The sequence below is a fragment of the Nomia melanderi genome, chromosome 12 (genome assembly GCF_051020985.1).
Source record: "Nomia melanderi isolate GNS246 chromosome 12, iyNomMela1, whole genome shotgun sequence".
Taxonomy (NCBI): domain Eukaryota; kingdom Metazoa; phylum Arthropoda; class Insecta; order Hymenoptera; family Halictidae; genus Nomia; species Nomia melanderi.
Window position 1 is genome coordinate 2023454 of NC_135010.1, and position 23710 is coordinate 2047163.

The window sequence follows — 23710 nt, forward strand, 5'->3', positions numbered from 1 at the left end:
ATCCATATGAAACAGCATTATATATTTTTTTGTAAAATAAAAAACGATATACATATTTTTAAATCAAAATTTATTAATCCAACAATATTTGGATTTTAAATATAAATTACATTTCTAACGAATTTTCGTAGTTTTGTTGCCCTTGATTACGTAAATTTCTCGAATTTACATTAAAAAAAAAGAAAATAAAAGGAGAAGTAAACTGTATGTAAATGTTTGGAACGGTCAATTGACCGATCTCAGTAGGTTTAGTGTTAACCTATTTACATCATACGGAAAAGTTTACAGTTGGTCCTCATCACCAAAACTATTTTTATTGCATTAAAATAAAAGTGCTTCAAAATATACATAAAAGTAAAAGAAACTGGCATAAATAAAGAATTCATAATTTTATTTAGCCCAAGAAAGTTAATACACACACTCACACACATACATATGAATAATAATTTGACAAATTAATTCTAGTTGTTTTACACGGTATGAAAGTACTCAAAATGGTCAATGCATATAGTCACAAGGCAATTATTACATCCGTGAAATGTATCTTTTCTTTGTTTTTGTGATATACAAGGTACACAACATTAGCGAGTTTACTTCGTTGAATTTATTTTAATGAATACTGGGAAATGTTGACGACTGTAAATCTTTATGGTAATAACGGATATGGAGGAGTGACTGTTCGTGTTCTTATTCACATGCGCTCTAGTTATAATGCCCCAAAAAATGGCACGCATAGCGTTTTAGTGATACAGACCAGGAAAAATCCGTGTATATATACGCTAATGATGCAGATATGTTAAACCGAAATCGTAGAATTCGAATGTAAATCGAAGGCTAAGTGTACTTGAATTTGACGTAGGCAAATGATTTTAGTAAACTTTCGGCTTCCGTGTCATCGCATCAGAGTTATTTTTGTCCAGATGCCGTGAAAAAAGCGCAATCGCGGTGAAACAATTAAGTGGTCGACGGACCACCCTCGAGACTTACCATTGGTCTGCCTTGCTCTCCAAGCATTGGCAGATCATCCCATTGGATTATCCACGGCGCCGGCGCTCGCTCAATCCGTGCACTGCGCATCGACTCAGCATCTATATACGTACATACACACACATATATATGTATATATATCTCTAGGTGAACCAGCCACATGCGATTGACACTTGTACATCTCCGAATTCACGAACACATGGCTACTTTGTCGCAAAGTACAGGTGTTTCGGATATGCCTTGCCCGCGACGAAAACTGCGGTGTATTCATCAACACGCAACGCGGAAATACCATAAAGAGGAAATTATCGCACGACCACCTGGCACACGTGCCACCATATTTCCACTAACGCGTGAGACCGCGGCGAGATTATACGACGCGATTCTCATGGTCTCAAAAAAGTGTCCCTGATCGCGGTATGCTTATTACAGGGTCTGAGCCAAACGTTTCATACACATGGAGTTTCTTTAATTTTCCGTTAGTGAGCCTCGTTGGAAATTTATTAATGTTGACTAATGAGTAACTGCAACAGCTTGGACTGTTTTAGAGTATTTCAGTGTTCAATATTTATTGATGACTGAATCGAAGCAATTTGTAAATACGCTTAGCCCTCGATTTACACAGCATTTGTATTTCACTTTGGGCATATCAGACAAATGCAAAAATCACACTGATTTTTTCCACTATTGCAACCACCAAATGGATATTAAAAGAACAGACTTTCGTAAAAAAATCTTTAGTAAAAGGGAAGCTAAAAACAAAAAACAGATAGGAAGAAAAAGAATTGAAAGAAAGAATAGTAAGACAAAAAGAGTGGCGTTGGTAATTCTTTGTAATATATTTTATACTAAAATTAAATAATACTGTTTCATATGGATTTGTTAAATTTATTACATGTGTATTTGCACGACGTTTTCGGGGAATCGATCTACCGTGTAAATTGAAGATTAGATGCATTTATAATAGTAATAGTAGTATTGTTTATTTGTAGGTATAACATTTAATATCATGAAAAATGAAATGAAATTGCAGGAGCTCCATAAAGTGGGTTATTGTAAAATATTTTAAAGATGTTATTTAATTATGGTATCACTTATTTATAGAAACAATTCTAATTCATCAATGTTTTTATTAGAGATTTTGAGTGTAGGATATGTAGTATAAAATGAAGTGCAGAAAAATCCTTAAATTATCATCTATCTTAGTACTAATTTAAAGTATTTCGGAGTTCTACAATTTCCCCTCTCCCATAAGAGTTGTAGGGTTAGTATTTAAAATATTGAGCAATTGGTATTTAAGGCCGGATCTCTTCAGTGTTAAAATATTTATAATTTGGTTGCAGAACAATTTATTGCTACATTATTATTTCAAAGTTCAAAGTACTTTTTCTTTTGGTTAAATAATCGATAAAAGATATGTTGTATCGAGCAGATCTTGCTTCTTTACCTATTACATTCTACATTACAGCAAAAAATCTATGAAAATATTTACAAATGTATTTCTTATTTTACCAATTGTTTCTGAAAAAAGTTTGCACAGTAAATACATTGTTCTTTGACGTTTATAAAATTTTTAAATAAAATTTTCAAACAGTTCGAATTTTTCAAAATTTTAAGTTGGAACTTTGAACTGTAAACATTTTATTTTACAATTTCATAAACGTGAAAAAACGATGTATTTATTGTTGGAACTTTTTTTCACTATTTCTTACCGCTTACAAGATACTCCGCGGCAAAGAAAAACTTGCATTTTTTTAGGGGGTCGTTTCACCCCTTCAAAGCGAAATTCGGCACGAACAAAAATTGCAATGCGTTAGGCTTGACCTATTTTACTTACAAAATTTCATAATTTTTTTAATTTCCGAGTTCGATATCTTTCCTTGTAAGTTGTTCTGCAATATTTGCAGTGATCATAGATTATATCGTACAACAATTCGAAGTTAAAAGTAGCAATTCAATGGTTTTTGGGGCGTGCCTAATTTTCCAATTTTTAGGTTGTACCGAGTGTTGCGTTCACGTTGATCCTTTGGTGCGTGCACACACGAACGCGTGAATTAGGAGGGGCGATTAAGTAACATTGTCCACACGTCGGCTGTCGTGTTGCGTCGGAGTTGGGAGATCCTAATCACGGCATACGGCCACTTTGCGTCGGAAATCGAGGGTGGTCACTTAAATCCGTCACGAAAGGACAATGCAACCCCCTTCGTGACCACTAAACTCCTTTCTCTTACGCTCTTTTTCTCTTTCTCTTTTTCTCTTTTTTTCTATCTATCTTTCTCTCTTCTTTCAGATGTTATTCTGTCTCTATCTACTCGCCCTTTCCTTAGTTGTTGTTGAATATTTTTACTGTTACAACGGTGAACAGTAAAATGTAACGCGTAAATTTTTTGGCGCAATCTTCTGACGCATAGAAATTGTTTGGAAGATACCTTTAGATCTTTTTCTAGAAAATTAAACGAATATTTCAGTATTTGGCATTTCACTATCATTTTGAGTTCTGAATTGACTTTCGTGATTACAGCCGGTGGTCTAGCTTGCTCTCGCTTTAGAAATTTGTATTTTTGGAAATGTAATATTTTTGATATCATTTAGATGTATGTTTCTTTGTCAACGTTGTAAATTATATTGATGGAGGTATTGTGTACTGAACACATATCTTACCTATTTCTGTATTTTAAATGTAGTGGCCATAAATACGCTATAAAATGGATTGAACACGTGAAACATGACTACAGATTCTATTCACTATTTGAAAGTTACGTCTCGTGCACACTCAGTGGATGTACCAGACAGTAAATGAAATTTACTGTCCATTGACGTTAATAGTAGACTTTATCTAAAGAACAATGGTGGCTTTTGTTACGATATTCTTCGCTTAATGGATGTATTTTTTATCGCTTCTAATCACTGGTTATATTGCTCGAAAGAAAATACGGTACTCTACTCAACTCTTCTGTTGATGACGCAGCAGCTGGATGATAACCATTTACATAATTTCGTTAATAATTTTTTATATTCTCATGAAAATATCAATACCGCTCTAGATTCTCCTATCTGGAATTTTTTACATTCTCGAAATAAAAATTTTGAATATCCACACTTCAACAATCATGGCATTTTAGTTGGTCACATAAGGATTAAGTGAAAATTATTGTACATATTTTGTTTCGGATAATGTACAAGTGGTTGTAATAAACATAATAAATTCAGAAGAAGTACACGTAAAATAATACTTTATACATATTTTTTGTCGGCCATCATCCATAATTATGGGTTGATAATAGATTTCAAAGTTGGGAATGAGATACATATCTTTTTTAGTTGAATATCTTGGAGATGACTGAAGCTGGAAAAAATTTACAGATTAATTTCTTAGGTACATCGTAACATAATTGCTTAAACCATAATGAAAGTGTTTAAATTGTATACATTTAAGAATACCGTCTTGTAAAAGCATCAAATATAGTAACCATTACTATAATGCAGGAATGCAAATTTCGGTTTACCTGCGTTTTGTATTTGGATACAATTTGGATATTCTCTTTTTATACGTGAGAAAAGTTCATCAAAAAGTATTACTTTTTATATAATATTTAAATATATTTACTTAAAATCTACTTTCACACTTGGATACCTTAGTAAAAGATATTAAATTTTGTCACGAGTAACATCTTTCTAGTTTTAATAAGTTCTAAGATGTTTCATAAAATATGCTTCTCACTCATAACATTATTGACTGTTTTCATCCCCTTGATATACCTGAGAAAAAAATATGTGCCAAATATTTATGTAAGAACTTTCACTGCAAAATATTCTTGTTTAAGTATTTGACCACAACTCTTTTCTTGATTCCGTGAATCAGTATTACATTTGTAACCTTATTTTTTATTTGTATTATTGTATTTTCGTTTTCACTAATGCAAACGCATAAAGTGCGAAAATACGTTACTGTTACCATTATTAGCAAAAGTTTTGATTTGTTTAACCCATTAAGATTGGAATTCAGTTTCCAATTTATATTCTATAATATATTCTAACGAGAAACTAAAGCGAAACGAAGAAAAATTATATGTTTGTCTAAAGAAATAAATAATCCATCGTTGAAAAAGTGAGCACCATTTAGAGTTTTAAGATGACGTGCATACTCGTCAAACGCAGTTAACTCGTTAATGGTAACGTTAATATTATCGATATTCTAAATAGATACCGAAAAATTTGAGGTTATTAAGTATTACAAATTTTTTAATAATATTAGTGCAAATTTTGCAAAGTATTATTATCATCACAAAACATTTCTATCATATGATTTTTCTGAAAGAGTATTTTTATCTTCAACATAGGAAACTGGGGTATTCTTCAAATGCGTTGATCGCATGCAACAAACATTTTAACGTGGATTACAATTGACCCAGTACTGGACCTTCCCTTATTACCTAAGTGTTGCTAGCAATTCGTCATTTAGAAGTAGACGTATCCCAATCGGGTAATAGAACAGTGGAATAGTAGATTGCTTAGGCAGAACATTCGAATGGTACCGTTAACGGTGTCCCGGCGCAATCGCATTTATCATTATGGATTCAAAAGTGGAACAAAAACGATGACATTCGTTTCTAGTCGTCACCGGTTGACAGGCATACTTAATCCCCGGAGAAATTGTACAACGTGTTTTTTTTTGCACATCAGCGTAACCGTGGGTTTCATCGATCGTGTGAAGGTTTTCTACGTAAGTCTTGTCGCGATGCCCTGTCGGCAGTTTCACATCGTGAAAATTACGCTCATCATTAAAACGGCCACCTCGTTTCCGCACGAAGGTCTCAAGGACGAAGGTATTGAACAATATGCAATAGTGGACGAAAGCACTGACACTACACGATTCCGTACATAAATGGTTATAACTGTTAAAGTTATTTGCTTATATCACGTTTTTCTGCATGGATCTTTATTCACAATATTTTCCTTGCTTGTGTACAAAAATAGGAATACATAATAGGGAACACTTATTCGATGTAAGTGGTTTTCAGTCATTTCAAGCTTTGGCGAAAGCATTGGCACTAAATAATTACGGTTCATTATTTTGTTACGTAGCAGTTTTGTTGTAATCATTCTTATAATCTATTTGGTTTCGAATGGACCAAATTTTTCGTTAGTTTACTGTTGCTTTTACTCCATTTTTGTGGCAGTGTGTACTTCCAATATGATTTTGTATGTGTATACTGTACTGTAGGGTTTCTGGCAGAAAATGGTTGATGAAATCTATGACTGTGATCGCTGAAGGATTTATAGAGAAATTGGAAACAGAAAATAGTATCCTACCTACATTAAAAAATTAGTATATAATAGTTGACCGTATTTAAGAAAAATATTAACGAAATCTCGAATGTCTTTGACTTTTTTAAAAATATAAAATAACGTAGTGTTGCATACTGCAACACTGTACTTATGTACGTGATAATTATTGAAAATTACTAAATATTACAATCAAAAGGTATTGACAAAAATATTATAATACATATAGTACCATAGATGGAAAAAATAACGGTAGAGGTTGTCAACAATTTTCCTCGCGAGTAGAGATAACTTTTTTCAATTGCCTTTTTACTTTTATATTTTAAACTTTGCAAGAAAACAAACACACTTATTTTTATAAAAATATTTTATGCATGCATGATTAGAGTTATATATCATAGTATTTAGCTCATCTCTCGTTAATAAATCTAGAAAATATAATATTTTCTGTATTCGGTAAATGTAGAATTATTCACTAAATATTTTTCATTTAGTATGCCATATGTGCATATAATTATATTATTATCTGTTAGAAATAAACCTTGATAACGAATTCATTTTTTATCAAATTTCTTTGGAATATATTTAAATACTTTTTGACATCGTGTTTTCTATTAGGTTGGTGCGTATGAAATGTCGGATTTTTAAGTGAATATACAAAACTGCATATCTTTTTTCAAAAGCTGTTCATTTAATTAAAATATGCCCCATTTGCTTCAATACACTTTTCCCAACGAGATTTTAATGCATAAATGCTTGTCTTAAAGGAATTATTTAGAATCAATAAACTCTGATATAGAATTTTTCAGGCTGTCTTCATTTTCATACTGTTTAGCCCGTAAAAACTGTTCTAAATGTTTAAAAAAATGAAATTCGGTTGGCGAATGATCCAGTGAATAAGCTGGTGGTTGCTGCAAAATTTCATATTTTAATTCATTTAATTTCGCAATTGTTTTGTACGACGTATGCGGCCGAGCGTTGTCGTGGAGAAGTATTGGGCCATGTCGATTAACAAGAGATGAGCGTCTAATTTTCAATTTATCATGCATTTCATCAATGTACTGGCAGTACTTTTCGGCTGTAATTGTCTCCCCAGTTCGAAGGAATGAGTAGTGAATTACTCCAGTCATATTCCACTAAACTATTATTAAAATTTTCCGTGGATGAAGTGATGGCTTTGGAGTATGAGCACGAGCCTCATCCCTGTCAAGCCACTCAGCACACCTTTTCCTATTGTCGCAAAGAACCCATTTTCATCACAAGTAATAATCTGATCGAAAAATGGCACTCAATGAAATCGGGTTAGTAATGATGAGCATACGTTCAACCGATTCAGCTTACTCCGCTCAGTTAGCTCGTGCGGTACCCACTTATCTGTTTTTTTTCACCTTGCCAATTTCAGTAAGGTATCGCAATATTGTTGTATGGTCAACTTTTATTCTGGTAGCAAGTTCCCTTGTAGATACAGTTGGATTAGTTTCCACCAATGCTTTCAGAACATCATTTTTTACAGACGTTTTGGGTCTTCCACGCGGTTCATTTTGTAGGGAAAAATCACCAGACCGAAAATTTTCAAACCAACGCTGCACTTTTCGATCTTTAACAGTATTCTCCCCAAATGCCTGGCTTATATTGCGTGCAACTTTTGCAGCATTATTATCAAGTTTATACTTATATAAAAAAATTACACGAATATCGGTTGAATTCATATCGGTATAAAATTCAAAATAAATAACAAAAGGGAACACTTTTGAGAAAATTTTCTTTGTTGAAATGTGACTCTGGCAATGTGACAGTGCGACTATAAATGAGGTTATGCCAAAAACAAAAGCATAACGAAAATAAGGAGACAAACGTTCACATGTAAAGAAAAACCAACATTTCATATGCACCAATCTAATATTAATGAGCACCGGTTTATTAGGTTCGGATGAAAACATATTTTAAATATGTGTTTCACCACCTCTGTACTACATTGCAGGTTAGATATTTTTCAAATCCATTTCCGTATTGCGTTTTCTTCATACTAACATTCAGTCATCCGATTTGAGTATGTTAAATTTACTCCCGCCCAAGAATAGAACTTGATCCCAATACTCTACAGCTTTATTAGAAAACTCCTTCGAAAATTCTCTTCGTTTCTTTACATCAGCTTCGATAATATCTGTTTTTCATTGGTTGACATTTGCAGATTACTCAGTATTTTTAAATACTTCGTGTACTATTTTTGACCCAAATTTCCTTGACGTAATCATTTCCTACCAGTGTTGTAATTTTAGGCGAAGTTATTCTCGGATTATTCTTCAGTATATTAATGATTTATTTTTTATATTTTGGTAATTTAAATAGTTTGATACTTATATCTACGAATATTTTAATAATATTACGAATAATTGAAGTAATATTACTGGGTTCTTTGCAATATTTATAAAATTTTTATAGATAATTTACATTATTCATATAAATACATTACAATTTTTACATACATTGCTAACTTAACCTCTATTTACATGACGCTCTTTATATAATTTTGTTTTCAACATATTATTTATAAATTTGTGAAACAAATTGAAAAAACTGATTTACTAATTCGAATGCGAACTCGTGTAGAATATAATCATAAAATCGTCGAATTCGCACGCACGTTAGTGTTAATATCTGAGTCAAAAATGTAAAAGTTTTGGAACTACTTTAATAAACAAATAATTCAGCGAGCACTCCAATACTTAGAATGATTCATTCCAGTCAGTGATTGTATGATTATACTCTACGCTTCCTAGATTTTTCCACTGAAAGTCTAAAGTTTCCTTACGCCTTTTCCACCGCTGATACAAAGTTGTTTGGCTAATTTAAGTTTTTCCGGTAAATACAAACGGTGTAATCATGTTCGTATAAAATTTTACGGGTGGTAAACAACGAGAGTAGCTGTGTACATCAGAGCAAATTACAAGGGTAAATCATAGAATGAGTATCTACCTAGTTGTAGAGAAATCACTTAAGGAGAAAGATGAAGAAAGGAAAGAATTCATAAAAGAATAATTGAAATAATTGACGGAAATTTAAAACAAAAGTACTTTACCACCTGAGAAATCTGAACTGTTTTGGGCATAAAAAATGACGTTTCCCTTATCAAATAAAACCAACTTCCATTAGTGTAACGTCATTTAAATTAATTATAATTCGTTTTCTTCAGTTTTATAATAAAGAAATGACATAGAAAATCATTTGTATAATAGCTAACAATCAAGTACAAAAATACAAATCTGAATCTTGAGATTAAAAATCTCAATTATGTCTGTAGATAACGAACGTGTAGTCCTGACATTGTAATCAAACGAATATCAAGCATTTAACACCAGTCAAAACGACTGGTTTTTGGTGTTCTTGAAAAAAAGTTTCACTTGAATATTATGAATGTCTGAAGAAATCGAAAATAACCTATTGTTGTAATTTTTATAGGGACGTCATGTCAGTTCTAGTGTCAATATCATGAATTTAATATACTTTTCACCATTACTTCTAGAAAACACTTTAATTTGTAAGCATTTATTATAACTCTTAGTTATTATTCGAGTAATCATGTTTAGATTCATTCTCATAAGAAAAATATCTGTAGACGATTCATAATATTTTCACAGAATAATTAAAAATAACGAAGAAATTTCGCTTTTTCTGGTAAACAGTGACTGTTGAGCTTCCATCCTCGTCTTACATAGCTGCTCACGCTACGTGAACGGCCTCGAGGCTCGAGGCTTCTTCGCACTCACCGTGTCCGGTCGAAATGATTCGGTCCCCGGCTGAGCACAAAATATCTTAGTAGTATTCTCGTCTTTAACACGTTGACTGCTACGCCGGTCACCGATGACCGGAACTTCCAAATCACAAGAAAATAATTATAACTTGTAAGATAACTGATGTAGAATACAAATGTTCAGTAGCATAAATAACTAGATAAATAGCGTAACGTTAGAATTGTGGTACCAAATAATTAATAATTCTTGCTTCTTATCTTTGCTATATAAAAAATAAGCGGTACATGAAGCGTTGGTGTTTCTCGTAGCAGTCTACGTGTTAACGCGTTCGGTACGAGGTCGACATACGCATCCAGCGGAAGGTGTTCTTCAATGACGAAGCTTAATGCATGCACTGGTCCACAAAAGTATTTAAAATTCATATTAACAAGACAGGAACTAAAGAATTAATTTATCATTATAATCATTATTTTAATATCATCTTACAGACTCTAATGAAATTTAGTAATGAAATTGTATGAGTGTACAAAATTATGATAAATTAACGCGATAATTAACATGTTAAATATATAAAAGAGAGAAGGAATTTATATTTATATATATTATATAAACTATATAAACTTTTATATATATATATATATATATTGGAAATATTGTATTCACCGAATAATAGATACGGAGTTAATGCAAAAGCTTTGTCGTTTTTTTATAAATAAAAATCGATAGTTTGAATACAGATGATACTTGTTTCGAAGAAAAAATTTTTTTGTTAACTACATACAAAGAACGTCAAAATTTTTGTATTAACCCAATATTTTGACATTTCCGTGTAATGCTTGTGTTATACGTGAGAGTAACATGTATACATTTTGTTGAAATTGACAAACAGACATTTGAGACGTCCATTTTTACTACAAATATATCGATTTTGTTTGTGGATCAGTGTATATTATGAGGCTTACGGCCGTGTGGCGATGAATTTTTATAAATAATAAATTTCCAACCATTTTAAATTACAATATATAATTATATAACGCGTATAAAATCCAAAAGCTTTCATTTCTGGCATTGAAAAAATCTTCTTGCACTAAATTTCTTAAAATTAACACCACGAAACAGGTCAAAATGACCCACTCCTGATTTCTTCTTTTGCAATTATTAAAAAGATAACAGATGTTTCTTTGAGCAATTATTTAATAAATTGATTTAGCAATACGCAAACTGAATTGTAAATCAATTAAAGTCTGAATAGGTGCACTCTTGGAATTTCTATAGAGGAATTTCAAAAAATCAATTTTACTGCTCGGTAGTATTAGTGTTAATTATTTGACTTACGTCGTAGTTTGTTTTAAACCGAAAAGCATCACTGGTTGATTGCTAACGTTTTTACGTTTCAATTTTCCATTACGAAATTATTCAATATGCGTGCTCAGATTGTTGCCGTCGATCGTAGTTCGTAAGAAGGTTCCCGTCGATAACGAGAAACGGAACTTACCCTCACATTAATCTGGGTCGTGTTGTATTCATTTACAGATATACAGTGCAGTGTATTCAACAGATTATTTGAAATTCTGTATAGTATATCTTAATATAATCTGAGATTTTTAATGTTGCAAATTGTTTTTCTCTTTTATATATCTTTTATAACATGTTAATTGCTGCGTTAGTCATTTATCATAATTTCTTTAGACTCGTATAATTTCATTAGACTATTACTAAATTTCATTAGAGTTTGTAAGACAAGATTAAAATAATGATCATAATGATAAATTTAAATTCTTCAGTTCCTGTTTTATTAAATACATTAGTTTTAAATTATTAATGTTGATTCATAGTCAATGTATCAAACAATGTTACTTGGTTTTAAATCAGTGTTAATTTAATTCAAGTGTACAGCCAATTGTACCGTTTCTTCTGATGAGAAAATTACGTAGAATTTAGAGAATAATTTTCTTCCTTTTATTTTTTTATAATAATTTGATTCCACTTTTCTCGTTTTATGTATATTTTTTTTTATTTTGCCTCGTGCACTTTTGCATAATTATTGGTCTTTACAACATCTGTGATTAATGTTCTAATTGTGAGAATAATCAGATACGACAAATTGTAGTTCCCAGTTTATGTCTTCATTTAGATCTACAATGTAGAGCTTATTTTATCAGAATGAAAGTACGAACAAAGGAATCCTGAAATTTATAGTAAAATATTATCATTAACATTTAATAATCCAGACCTCTAATCTATAGTGTCGTGAAATAGTAAACCTGTGACTTATGTGAACGTACCTTATATTTTGCAGTTATATGTATATAACATGTAGCAAAATATGTGGGTAGTGGGAGAAGTAAAATAAAAACACGCAAAGTGGAAAAGGTGGGGTTGAGGACACGCGAATCATACATAATGCACGGACCGTGGTAAAGATGCATCGACAAGATAAATTCAGTAGAAAATGGAGGAACAAAAATAAAAGATCTTTTAAAAGTAGATGAGTAATAACGCGAATGTACATTTTCCTCCAAGGTCTGGACTATCATTTTTTAGGCTGCAGTTATTGAGTTATTTTTTATTTAATTTGGGTCTGCGTGGCATTTGATAAATCATAAGCAAAGATTTGAAGAAATCTTGAAGACATTTTATGGGTTATTGTATTAAATTTTATCAGATTCCATGACGATTAATAAAAGCAAAAATTAAATTTTTTTTAAAGAATCACAAACAACAAATATATATGCAAAATTTAAAAAGAAAAAGAGTAAGAATGAAGAATAAATTTAATAGCTTATTTTACTATTTTAGTCAGAAATAGCCTGCATTCCATTATTAATTTATCTAAGATACAAAAGATATAATTACATAAGTCTGTTAATGAATATTTAATTTTAGGAGGATTAAACCTTGAAGTAAAACCCCTTATGCGTGCAGGTATAGCTACTTATTTCTCATGCTTTCTTTCTTGAATAATATGTTCACTAAACTAGGAACAATTTGTCAGTATCAATATTAAAAACGTAAGTGTTAATCGATAAACTCTTTGAAATACTTCAAATGAAAAAAGTGACGTACTTCTAATATTGTATAATGAAAGTCTGAATTAACCCTTTGCCCTATGATTTATTTTTCATCTGTGATCGATATGATAACTTTGTCAGTAATAATTCATTGAAAAAAGAGAGAAATTCCATGTATATTCTATGTCTATATCTGCCATATAATTGATAACAGAGGAATAATATTTAATTTGAATTCAAACGAATTGAATAATATTTATGTTTGTTAAATTCTGTTTAAAATCTTCACCATGAGTCTCACGCGTTATCGTAAGGCGAAGGATTGACACCAATTTAATTAAAGGCTAGAAATGTCTGGTTAGAAATGGAAATTTGTTGTTGTCGTCGTTCGATATCAGACGTAAACATTCAGTAGTCAAAAGAAGCAGGACGCTGTTGGTCTTTATTAATTTCCGTAAACCTGACACGGAGTTCTCGCCGGGTGGCATTGTCAGAACCGAGAAACTGGCTGCAACTGTCTGAGAAAGCATCTGGTAACCATCTGGTAACGAGCCAAGTGTAATATTTTTACGTCGATCGGCGGTAAACTAATCTTCGGGGCGATCAGTGCGGGCGAAGAAAAAAACAGCAGAGAAAAAAAACTGTAACAGGTGAAGTTCCCTTATGCATTCTGCTTAATGGCAATAAAGGCTGGTAAAACCAAGTTCGATCGCAAATCGTTTATTCACACGTTGTGATTCATGGGAGGTGAATCTTTTATGAGACGTTTATTTTAACACTAAAACAACCAGACGGGTCAAAGTCACCAATTCCGGATTTCTTCTTGCAATTATGGAAAAGATAATAGATGTTTCCTTGCGAAATTATTAAAGAAATTGATTTAGCAATGCGCAAACTGAATTGAAAATCATTTTAAATCTGAATAGATGCACTCTTGGAGTTTCTATAGAGGAATTTCAAAAAGTCAATTTAAAAGATATTTTCTCAAAACCTTGAAAATGAAATTTATTTGCAAATAAATGTAATTTATTATCCGTGAGAATGAATCCTTTCAATTATTTTTTTAATTCATAGTAAATAAGTGAATATATGTAACTGAAATAAGCTTTTACATATAGTTGTGCTCTTTCAGACACTTTTTTCAGATGACTTTTTTACACATCGAACACATAAGATGGGACCTTTTTATATTACTTGCATTACCATATGTAAAATGAAGTGGAAGTGCACATATATGTAAATCTATGTACATTAGATACTGACATTCTTCTCGTGAAGCAAAACTGACTTTTTAATGAGTTATAGGACTTAAAAATTCGGGTAGCGATACATTGCTCCCTGGAACTCAAAGAGTTAAGTGGAATGAATACGGTTAAGATAATTCGTTTGTTGACCCCACAACAACATTTTTGGTATTAATTAGCGTTTACTCTTCTTTATAAATAATGTTCCTACAATAAAGGAAACAGAAGAGAATATATTTGCGTTATTTTGTTAACTGTTATTGCTCACCGAAGAAATTTGTTGTATTTTGGAATAATCCAACTTCTATTCGTGAGAATAAATCCATAGCATCAATTAAGATTTAATAAACAATTCTTTAAAGTGAGTTTTACAATTCACAAATATAATATTCCTATTTCTGTAAAAAAATTAAATTATAATCATCGTTAGGTTTAATATTTGCTAGTTTATATCTCATTGATTTGCAATGGTGCTATGAATTTCAAAACTTGTTTCAAGGATGCGTTAGATTGACCTTAAATTTGCACTTAAACTGACTTTTGAACATTTCATTATAAAAACTACAAACATGGATTTATAAATACCTAAATTGGTTTAAATTTCAGCTTAAGTAGTACTTAATCAGCTTCTTTAGTAATTTCTCAAAGAGGTATTCGTACCTGTTCAGTAATCGCAAAGGAAAAAATCAAGGAATGCGTCATTTTGACCCATTTGGTAGTTCTAGTGTTAAGATATGTATACTGATTATGGAAAGTATTGTACTTGAACTAAGCATACATGTTTAATTACATGTAAAATTAGATGGCGGTTAATTGAAACATGAAGAGATAAAAATCCATTAAAAAAACGTGCACGATTATTTAGCGTATACAATTAAATAATCTTTTCACAAATTTATTTATGCACATTTCATTAACATTTCTCCTTTGTTGAAAGTCGTAAATTTTATTGGCAGCAGTCAATTGCACTTTGACTGCCCGACGACTGAATTTCGCCGTTCGAATCGAGCTGCGCGGGAAATTGAGTGTTTCGCAAAATATGCTTAATAACCCGTGTCCGGTAGACACCAGTCCGACGAACGGACTATCATTCGAAGCTGCAGGACAACGTATTGATTTCCTTCGTGAACTGGACACTGGCTATTATCGATCCGTTAAAAAGTTCAGGGCTGTCTCCTGTGTTACATGTCCTTTAAAAATACCACTTTTTTTTTTGAGTCATCGGTTCATGATGATGTTTTTACCATGAATTTCGACGAGTACAAAGAAAAGTAAAAATAGCGTCGTACTTGGAACAATAACAAGCTATAACATTTAAGACGATGGAAAAACAGACCTTTAAATATTTCGGTTTAATTGTCGTATTGCATGATACGTGAACGATCAAGCCTCAGTTGAGACTAACGGGTTCGAACCGGCGAAGAACATTTATTTTTTCGGTTTCACCCTCGCAGTTTATTGACGACGGTACGATTATCGAATTGTTAACCCTTTGAGTGCCAATTGAAATTTTCAAACATCTACGAAAAATGTTAAAAGACTTTAACACTAGACCACTTGAACTGTTTATGTAATATTTCTTTATAAAAGCTATACGCGTGAATTTAGTAAGATTTCAATTAGTTTATATTTCAATTTAGGTATTACTAAATCAGTTTCTTTAGTCAGTTCTTAAAGAAGTATCTGTACCTTTGCAGTAATCCTAAAAGAAGAAATTAGGAATTGGTCATTTTGACCCACCTGGTAGTTCTAGTGTTAAGCAAAAATTATTGTAGACAAAGATGTGTATTTAATTTTGATTCAAAGCTAATTGAATTTGTGTACAATAGTAGCTATATGTTAGACGTACTTTATTAAGAAAATTAAACATAAACTCAAAAGACTTTACAACAAAAAAATTACATATAAGAGAAAAATATCCATGAACACATGTTATATATATCGATTTCAATTTTTCACAAGTGTATAAAGGAGCAACATATCGTTCTTTGACACTGAAAGGGTTAAACTCGCTAAATTGTATTTGAATGGTTCCCCGTTGAAAAAGAGAACTCGTCCGGTTGGCCGCGGTTAAATTGGAGAACGCGCAACGGGGAGAACAAAGGTCGAGCTCTGGTGAGTCTTTGCACGCGATCATTTTTCGTTAACAATAAAAAAGAAAAAGAGAGGAAAAGAGATAGAGACAGAGACACATTGGCGGTGCGTGGACCGTGTATCACTTTTCTTTTTTCTTTCTTAGGCATTGTGAGAATTTTAGGTACTAACGTTGTTGTTAGGTAATCGTGTGCCGTGTGCCGTGTGCCGAGAAGTATCTTTTCTATTCGTGGAGTTACCTACATACACGTTTGTCGTTGGTTTGCTGTTGTTTTGCCGACACATTCAGAATTTCTTTTTCTTGGATTTGTTGCGCATTTTTTTGTCACGCCTTAGTGATACCACACCATTTTCATACTGCGTTGCTTTCCCTCCATTTTCCCTGACTCCCAACCCTCAACCCTTTCCGTACACACGCACACAAACACACACATACAGACATATTTGGTTGCTCTGCAACACAAACACGTTTCACTTACAGATGCGATTCATTTGGTTTCGTCGTCTAATACAGAGTTATCAATGTAACGCTTTGAAGATCGCAATCTCTAAAATTAGATCTTTAGAAAAAAAAAAACAGAAATAAAAGCAAATCCACATAATAACCCTTTGCACTCGATTTATTTTCAATGCTGTTGGGTGTAAACTTGTATTTATTTTTAAGGAAATGAATTAAAGTAATTTATAACGATAGAATTCAATGTTTTATGTTTATTTATTATTATTATAATAAGATTTAATTTTTATAATCACTTAAAGTGTGGTACTTTTCAAAATAATTTCCAACGTTCTGGAACAAATTTGTATTGTCATCTCCAGCATAACATACGAGTGCAAAGGGTTAACACTTCGACTGCTAAATAAAAACTCATCAAAACTCGCGAGGAGTAGAAACAGTTTTCTCAGTAAAGCAGAAACTGAAGAGTGAAAATTCTTCGTGACGATTGCTCTACTCATGTATCCAATAAAATTCGATTCGTTTGATACGTTATGAAGATAATGAATATTTAAGTTTATGTAAAAAATGGTGGCTGAATTCGGGTGATATGGTAGTCAAAGTGTTAAATAAAAACGTATTAAATATTCATTTCTTTATAATATTTATTGGAGTTAATTTAACATTTTTAAAGTTTATTTTTAATTTGGAAAATTTAATATGGACATGAATATTATCGTTTAAAAGTTTAAGAATTACTTGTAACATTCATTACTTGTGAATGGGGATGAAATAAAAGATAATATAGTACATTGTTTCTTTGCTTTAGTAAGTTTATTTGGGGTTCCTTTTTTATTGCATTGTTTGCCTTCTATTTCAGCAAATAGAAATATTGTTTTCTCTCCTATTTTATATATTTCTAATTGGTTGACGAATTATGAGGATATTCTATTACAATTAATTTATTTTATAATAAAGTTCATAGATTATCAGTTGCATACGACACAATTTTTATTAGCTGGTATAGAATGTAAAATGACCACAAACGAGAAGTTTGACTGAATAACTAATTAATAATTCCAGTTTTACGGTTTTTATGCAGTTATATGTATTAGCTTGAAGTATTACAGAAAAATTTACACTTTGATTTATATTTCTCGTATCGAAGAATCCGAGTTTCAGTCTTTTCTGATAGGTTATCCCAAACTTTTAAACGGTAATGTAATTTTTATATTTTCCACTTTTGATATAATTGTACAGATGATTTAAAATCATAACATTCTACTACATCAAGGGAAATATTTCAAAATGTACCACGCACAATAAAAATATTAATTAAAAAATAAAAAATTTGTTATACATATAAGTGTGTACGACAGATACTTTATAAAAAGTTTTAATTCTGAAATCAAATTTAAATAATGACGATTCTATTCATTTATTTAAAATGTGCGGTCGTCAAAGTGTTAATTCGGTACATACCTAAGCACGTGAGAATAAGGGCGAAGCGATATATATACAGATGTTACTGGATCGTATAATTTATGAGCTTTAAAACCTTGAAGTTCGATTTATGGTGTATCCAAGCTTCTCTCTGCCGAGAAAGCATCATAAATCGATTGAATATATTTAACATATATTCAATTAATATATTCAATATTTTAAATATATTTTTTTATAAATCCCTTGAATCAGCAAAAAATAATTGTATAAATAATGTATTATACGAATCCTATTTCAACGATTCAAAGAATTTAATAAGGACTATTTTAACAATTGAATTCTCTAGTTTTAATGAATATTGAAAAAGTAGGTCCATATTTATAAGAAATGTAATCATAATTATGAATAGTCAACAGTTTGTAAAAAAAGTATATGTATTTGCAGTTTAGGAAAGATACATTCGAAGACACCTGTAACTATGGTTTGTTGTTAGTGGCAAGCATATGTGGCTAAATGTATTGTAATGGAATCATAGATTATTTTATTTAACTTTTCTTATACTATTTATTTACTTATTATTAATGAAACATATGGCGAAAGTAAACTATTGTTTATCTAACTTACGTTAAGTTAAATAGATAAAACTATTTTATCAATTGCTAATAAATAAATAGTTAAAAAAGAATTCTCTCACTTGAGTTCCTTTCGAATTCGTTTTTGAAAGGATCGATTTTTGATGTTATCGATTAATGATAATGTTATCTTCACCTAAGTTAGTTGACCAGGAAGAGTTTGTTTTTAATCAAGTATTCGCTCCTTATTACAAGTCCAATATCTATAAACCATCCACGAGTATTAGCGACGTTGACGAAGGACATCCAGACTGTTATTGTCTAGTGGACGTTAACATCGTTTTCGATAGGTCGATCATCCTCGCTTTCACCGGTCCTTGAGATATTATCGTTGCGTCAGAACGTCTCGCGATTTCATTCCATTTCTATCAATTCTTATAGGATTGAACCTGAAGCAAAATATTGAAAGTTCGGTATGCTTGCCACTAAAGTATGACTACTATTAAACGAACTTGCCTTATTACTTTTTTTTTTACAACTGCACCTGTTAGAACTATTTTATTATTAATAATTTACTAGAAATAAAACAGAGGTCTATGTCTACATTTATACTAAAGATGAAAAATTTGTAATAGGAAAATAACATTTAACTTTAACTCAGAGGAATACAATGGTATTTCCATTTGCTAATTTCGGTTCGACATTTTTGTCACGGCAAAGGCAAGGGGTTACTAACGTATTATTTAAATATATCAAATTACACAATTTTTCTCAATTTTAAGTACACTTTCTCTACAACTAGTTGTTTATTTGTACGGTTGTCGTAGACATGGATCTAGTATTTCTTCAAATGTCTTTGAAATTGAAAATGGCAATCTCTGAAGTAGCCTTTGTAAATCTCGAGTTTCGATGACATTTCATAAATAGAGTAACATCTGTGGTATCGCGAAGTTGCTCGCCCTTGTTTTCGAGCGCGCTGACTATGAGTTAATAAGCTTGTATGTTGGTTTGTGATGCCACGCGTGAAAGTAAATACATATACTTCAAAATACGAGAAATTAGCTCGGTGACGTATATTTTCACGAGAAATCACGAGGAGTCGCCATTGATTTTCTTATAATGCGAACCACTGATAAAGATCGTTTGTTATGATATGTCCGTGACACTTTTCTGGCACGAGCATGATGCTCACGGAATCGTATGTGACACAAATGTAAATTCACAACGTCAAGTTCGAATATATTGTATTCATGATCGTCCTGTTATTTAGTTGAAAGTGTCATTGGCACACGTGTTTTCAATGTGATAATTTACTATATATAATTTTACTACGGTACAAAAATATTTGTACTTTAACACTAAAACTAGCAAACCAGTCAAATTGACCACTTCGGAATCTTTATTTTGCAAGTATTTAAATTACGAAGGTGTCCTTATGGAAGATCTTCAATTAAATTTGTACTAATTTTGATGAAAGATTGAAAATAAGTCACTCTAATTGCTCGGTAGTTTTAGTGTTAATTAGGAAATAAACTGGGTCGACATCGCATTTGGTACTTGAAGCGTCACTTCCGTGAAACGTTCATATTTACACATTATTACATGGATTACCGTCCGGTTCCTTTCCTTTCACCCTTCTCTTCAGTAATCTCTAACTGTATGGCGAAACGTACGGTTGAAGCATTCGGCGTTCATCAAATTTCATTGATTGAACGATTTGCAATCATGGAAATTCATGAACTGCAGGTTGCTTTAAGAAGCTAGTATGATTATGCAATAATCTTGGTGGACTGAAGTAAGGAATGGACTATTGTCGAAATCAGAAACGGTTCCTTTCTCCTATGATAATGTAAAGTAAAAGCTGATGTTATTGATTACCTTTAAAAGTGATTGTATATTATATTTTGATAGCTTAGTTTATTTGTAGAAGGTGATCAACTATTTTTTTACCAGTTATAAAATAATAGAAATAATTTACATAAAGTATTCTACTAATTATCATTGAATCGAGACACTATTCAATTTCGATTAATTTTTGCTCAAATTATATTTCATATATATGTTCAGCAATTTTACCTCCATTCTATAAATAAGTATAATATAACTATCAATAAATTATTATACAATAACAATTTTTGAATAATTCAACATTGATCTCGATTCCATTGTAAAGTTTGTTACCACAGTCCTCGTAAATACAAATATTCCGTATAAATAATTAGAGATTGATCTAATAGAAAAATCACCCAAATCCTAAATCATCATTTCCATTCTCGATATTCTAAAAATATAAAATATCTACATTTTGGTGTATTAACATTCTCTTATAAACTATTACCAATTTCACTGACAGTTTCTATTAATCGAGCTGCCGCCTTGAACACGAATTTCAATGAAAGTATTTAATCATGAAACAACGCAAACCAGTGACGTCATAGTTCCATGTACCCATCGAGTCGGTAACTATTCTAGAATCGTGATAGTCCACCACGATTAGTCTAGGACAATTCTCTGTATTAGATGTCAGAGTGCCGCCATGTTCCGGTTGATCGCACATTCCTCTAACTGTGGATCATTCTCGTTTCAGGGTGCCACCGGGTTACGTGTATCAGTCGCCTTACCTGGCGGCTGCGGCGCCAGGTGGTTTGGTACCGCTTCCGGCGACGCAGTTGACCCACGCCGCGGCGATGGCGGCGGCGTCCCAGTTCTACGAATATCAGAACGTCGCGGCCGCGGCCGCCACGTATCCGGGGACATCGTACAATTTCGCCGAGGCGTATCCTTATACCAGCGCTGCCGCGGCTGGTATGTGTTTGAAAACTGTCCAGAGCAAGGACAACAACGGGCTGATACACCACCATCAGCAGCACACCGGCAGCAGCCCCGCGGTGCTGGCACAGCAACGATTGGAGAAAGCTCTCCTGCCGCCCTTTCTGCCGTCCTTGCTACGTAGCAACGGTAGAAATTCATTCGAGAACAGAACGCACTGAGAAAAAGGGGGATGCGTGCGAGGGAGAGAATGAGAGGGGCGAGACTGAGCGAAAGACTGAGCGAAAGAGAGAGCAAAGAGATCTTTGGGGACTTCCTTTTCGTAGTGCGTAGTTGTGCTCGCCAGGGTGAATCTTTGCAAGATTCCCGCGACCTCTATTCGGACTTGCGTCTCGCGTGTAGAATGTCAAGATTACAAATGCATTTCTTCTTTTGTATCAAATGTTTCTACGAGTTTGGTATTATTTTCTAACTGATTTTTGTCGAATCTTATTTCGCTGGTTCTAAGCATGTGAGCTCGATAGCATTATCTTGGATACGGACACGTGCGCAGCAAAGTTACTTCTATTGAATATTGTTAGTGAAAGCGATGCATGTGTCGTGACAGCTATAGCATTATTCTTTTTTTTCTAATGCGTTACAAGTTAGATTTAGACGGAATTAACATTGTTTAAAATGCTGCACGTGTCGACAGCCTTGTCACGTTTTCTTAATTCAAATGTTCTCCGATTTTAAAGGTGTTACACTTTTTGTAGAAAGTGTTGCGCGATGTATATACTAATCGTATGATGTTTGTCACTTGCGGTGTAAGATTGGCAACAAGTGACTGCAATGTAGATAGATCGTTACTTTAGGTAATTTATTTTGAATTTTCATTATATAATCGTTTTGCACGTAATTACGTTGCGTTATAGTTTTGTTCACTTGTTCGTAAACTTTGTAGTACGTGATTTTTGAAATATTTGAATCCACTTGTAGTATGGTTGTCCATTAGTAATTTTTCTTAGTTACTTGTTAGTGCGTAACAGACAGAATTGATCAAATTTGATATTTTCAAAATCAATATTCGCAGTAGTATTCGTTATAAATTTTCATTCGCTGTGGATTACGTACATTTTTATTTATTGCTACAGAATACGTTCATATATTTTATTGGAAAGTAATCTTGATATGAATTTCGAAAACAACTAGATACCACTCGAAACGGTAAATTTTTGTTGATATTTAATTTTTTCTATTGGGAGTCTTGTAGTGAACTTTTTCTGCTCGTTTCACTTGTCGCTTCTTCGAATTGAATTAGTGAATGTTCTGTAATTTTGATGTGTTTACATTGAATTGCGTCGTTCGTCGCGATATTTTTTGCGGATTTAAACAATGATTCTCGCAATTAGCAGGAGAACTTTCTGCAATCTGGTTTTCATTGAATTACTAGGGAACACGATGTAACTGTAATACTTCAAATCATCTATACGGTTGCGTTTTCGTACGTTCGGAGGAATTTGATCTGACGAAAAGTATCCGCACGGAAGTTGTTTTAATTTACGCTGGAATGATTTGCTGATAGTAAAACAGATACAAGATAAACAAAAAATGGAAACGCATCATTGCATGCTTACGCTAGCTTCGCACTCAACACGATGAATATGCAATTTTGTTAATGCTCTGATGTGCTGTCTACGGTGGTGGTGGAACAATTGTCACGATAGATGACAGTAGTCTGTAAGCTTAATTTTGCAACACTAGTGTCTTGCCAAATGTTTAAAGTTTAATTGCGAAAGCATTGAGGCATAGTGAAGAAACAGTACAAACTTCTTTTGCAGCATTTATTCATAACAAAATGGTGCAGGTAACTGTATATTGAACAAATTCTCGATCAACGTTGTTTTTATATAATTTTAAATTATTTTTCGAAGACACGTTCAATGTAAATTATATTGATAAAATTTGTTAAACTTATCAATTTTGTTTTACTCAAAATTATCTTGTTTTCTTTATCTGATGCTGTGAAATATTATAGGTTCAAACATATTTTCGTACCTCTCGTCAAACCGATATATCTATTTTAAATGAACTTTACATATTTTTATTTGTATATATGTTGTACAAAAAAAAGATA

At 32.3% G+C, this 23710-nt stretch overlaps 1 protein-coding gene across 5 annotated transcripts in view; it reads left to right on the top strand.

Annotated features, from left to right (window-relative positions):
* The window catches only part of LOC116426321 (RNA-binding protein 38), a 47716-nt gene that overhangs the window by 19481 nt on the left and 4525 nt on the right, over positions 1-23710 (top strand). For 4 of the 5 annotated variants that reach the window (XM_031975128.2, XM_031975129.2, XM_031975127.2 and 1 more), the window contains one exon: positions 21413-21783. In XM_031975128.2, the coding sequence (XP_031830988.1) occupies positions 21413-21783 (371 nt within the window). The remainder of the gene's footprint in view (positions 1-21412; positions 21784-23710) is intronic. The other variant, XM_031975131.2, reaches the window with a different exon arrangement.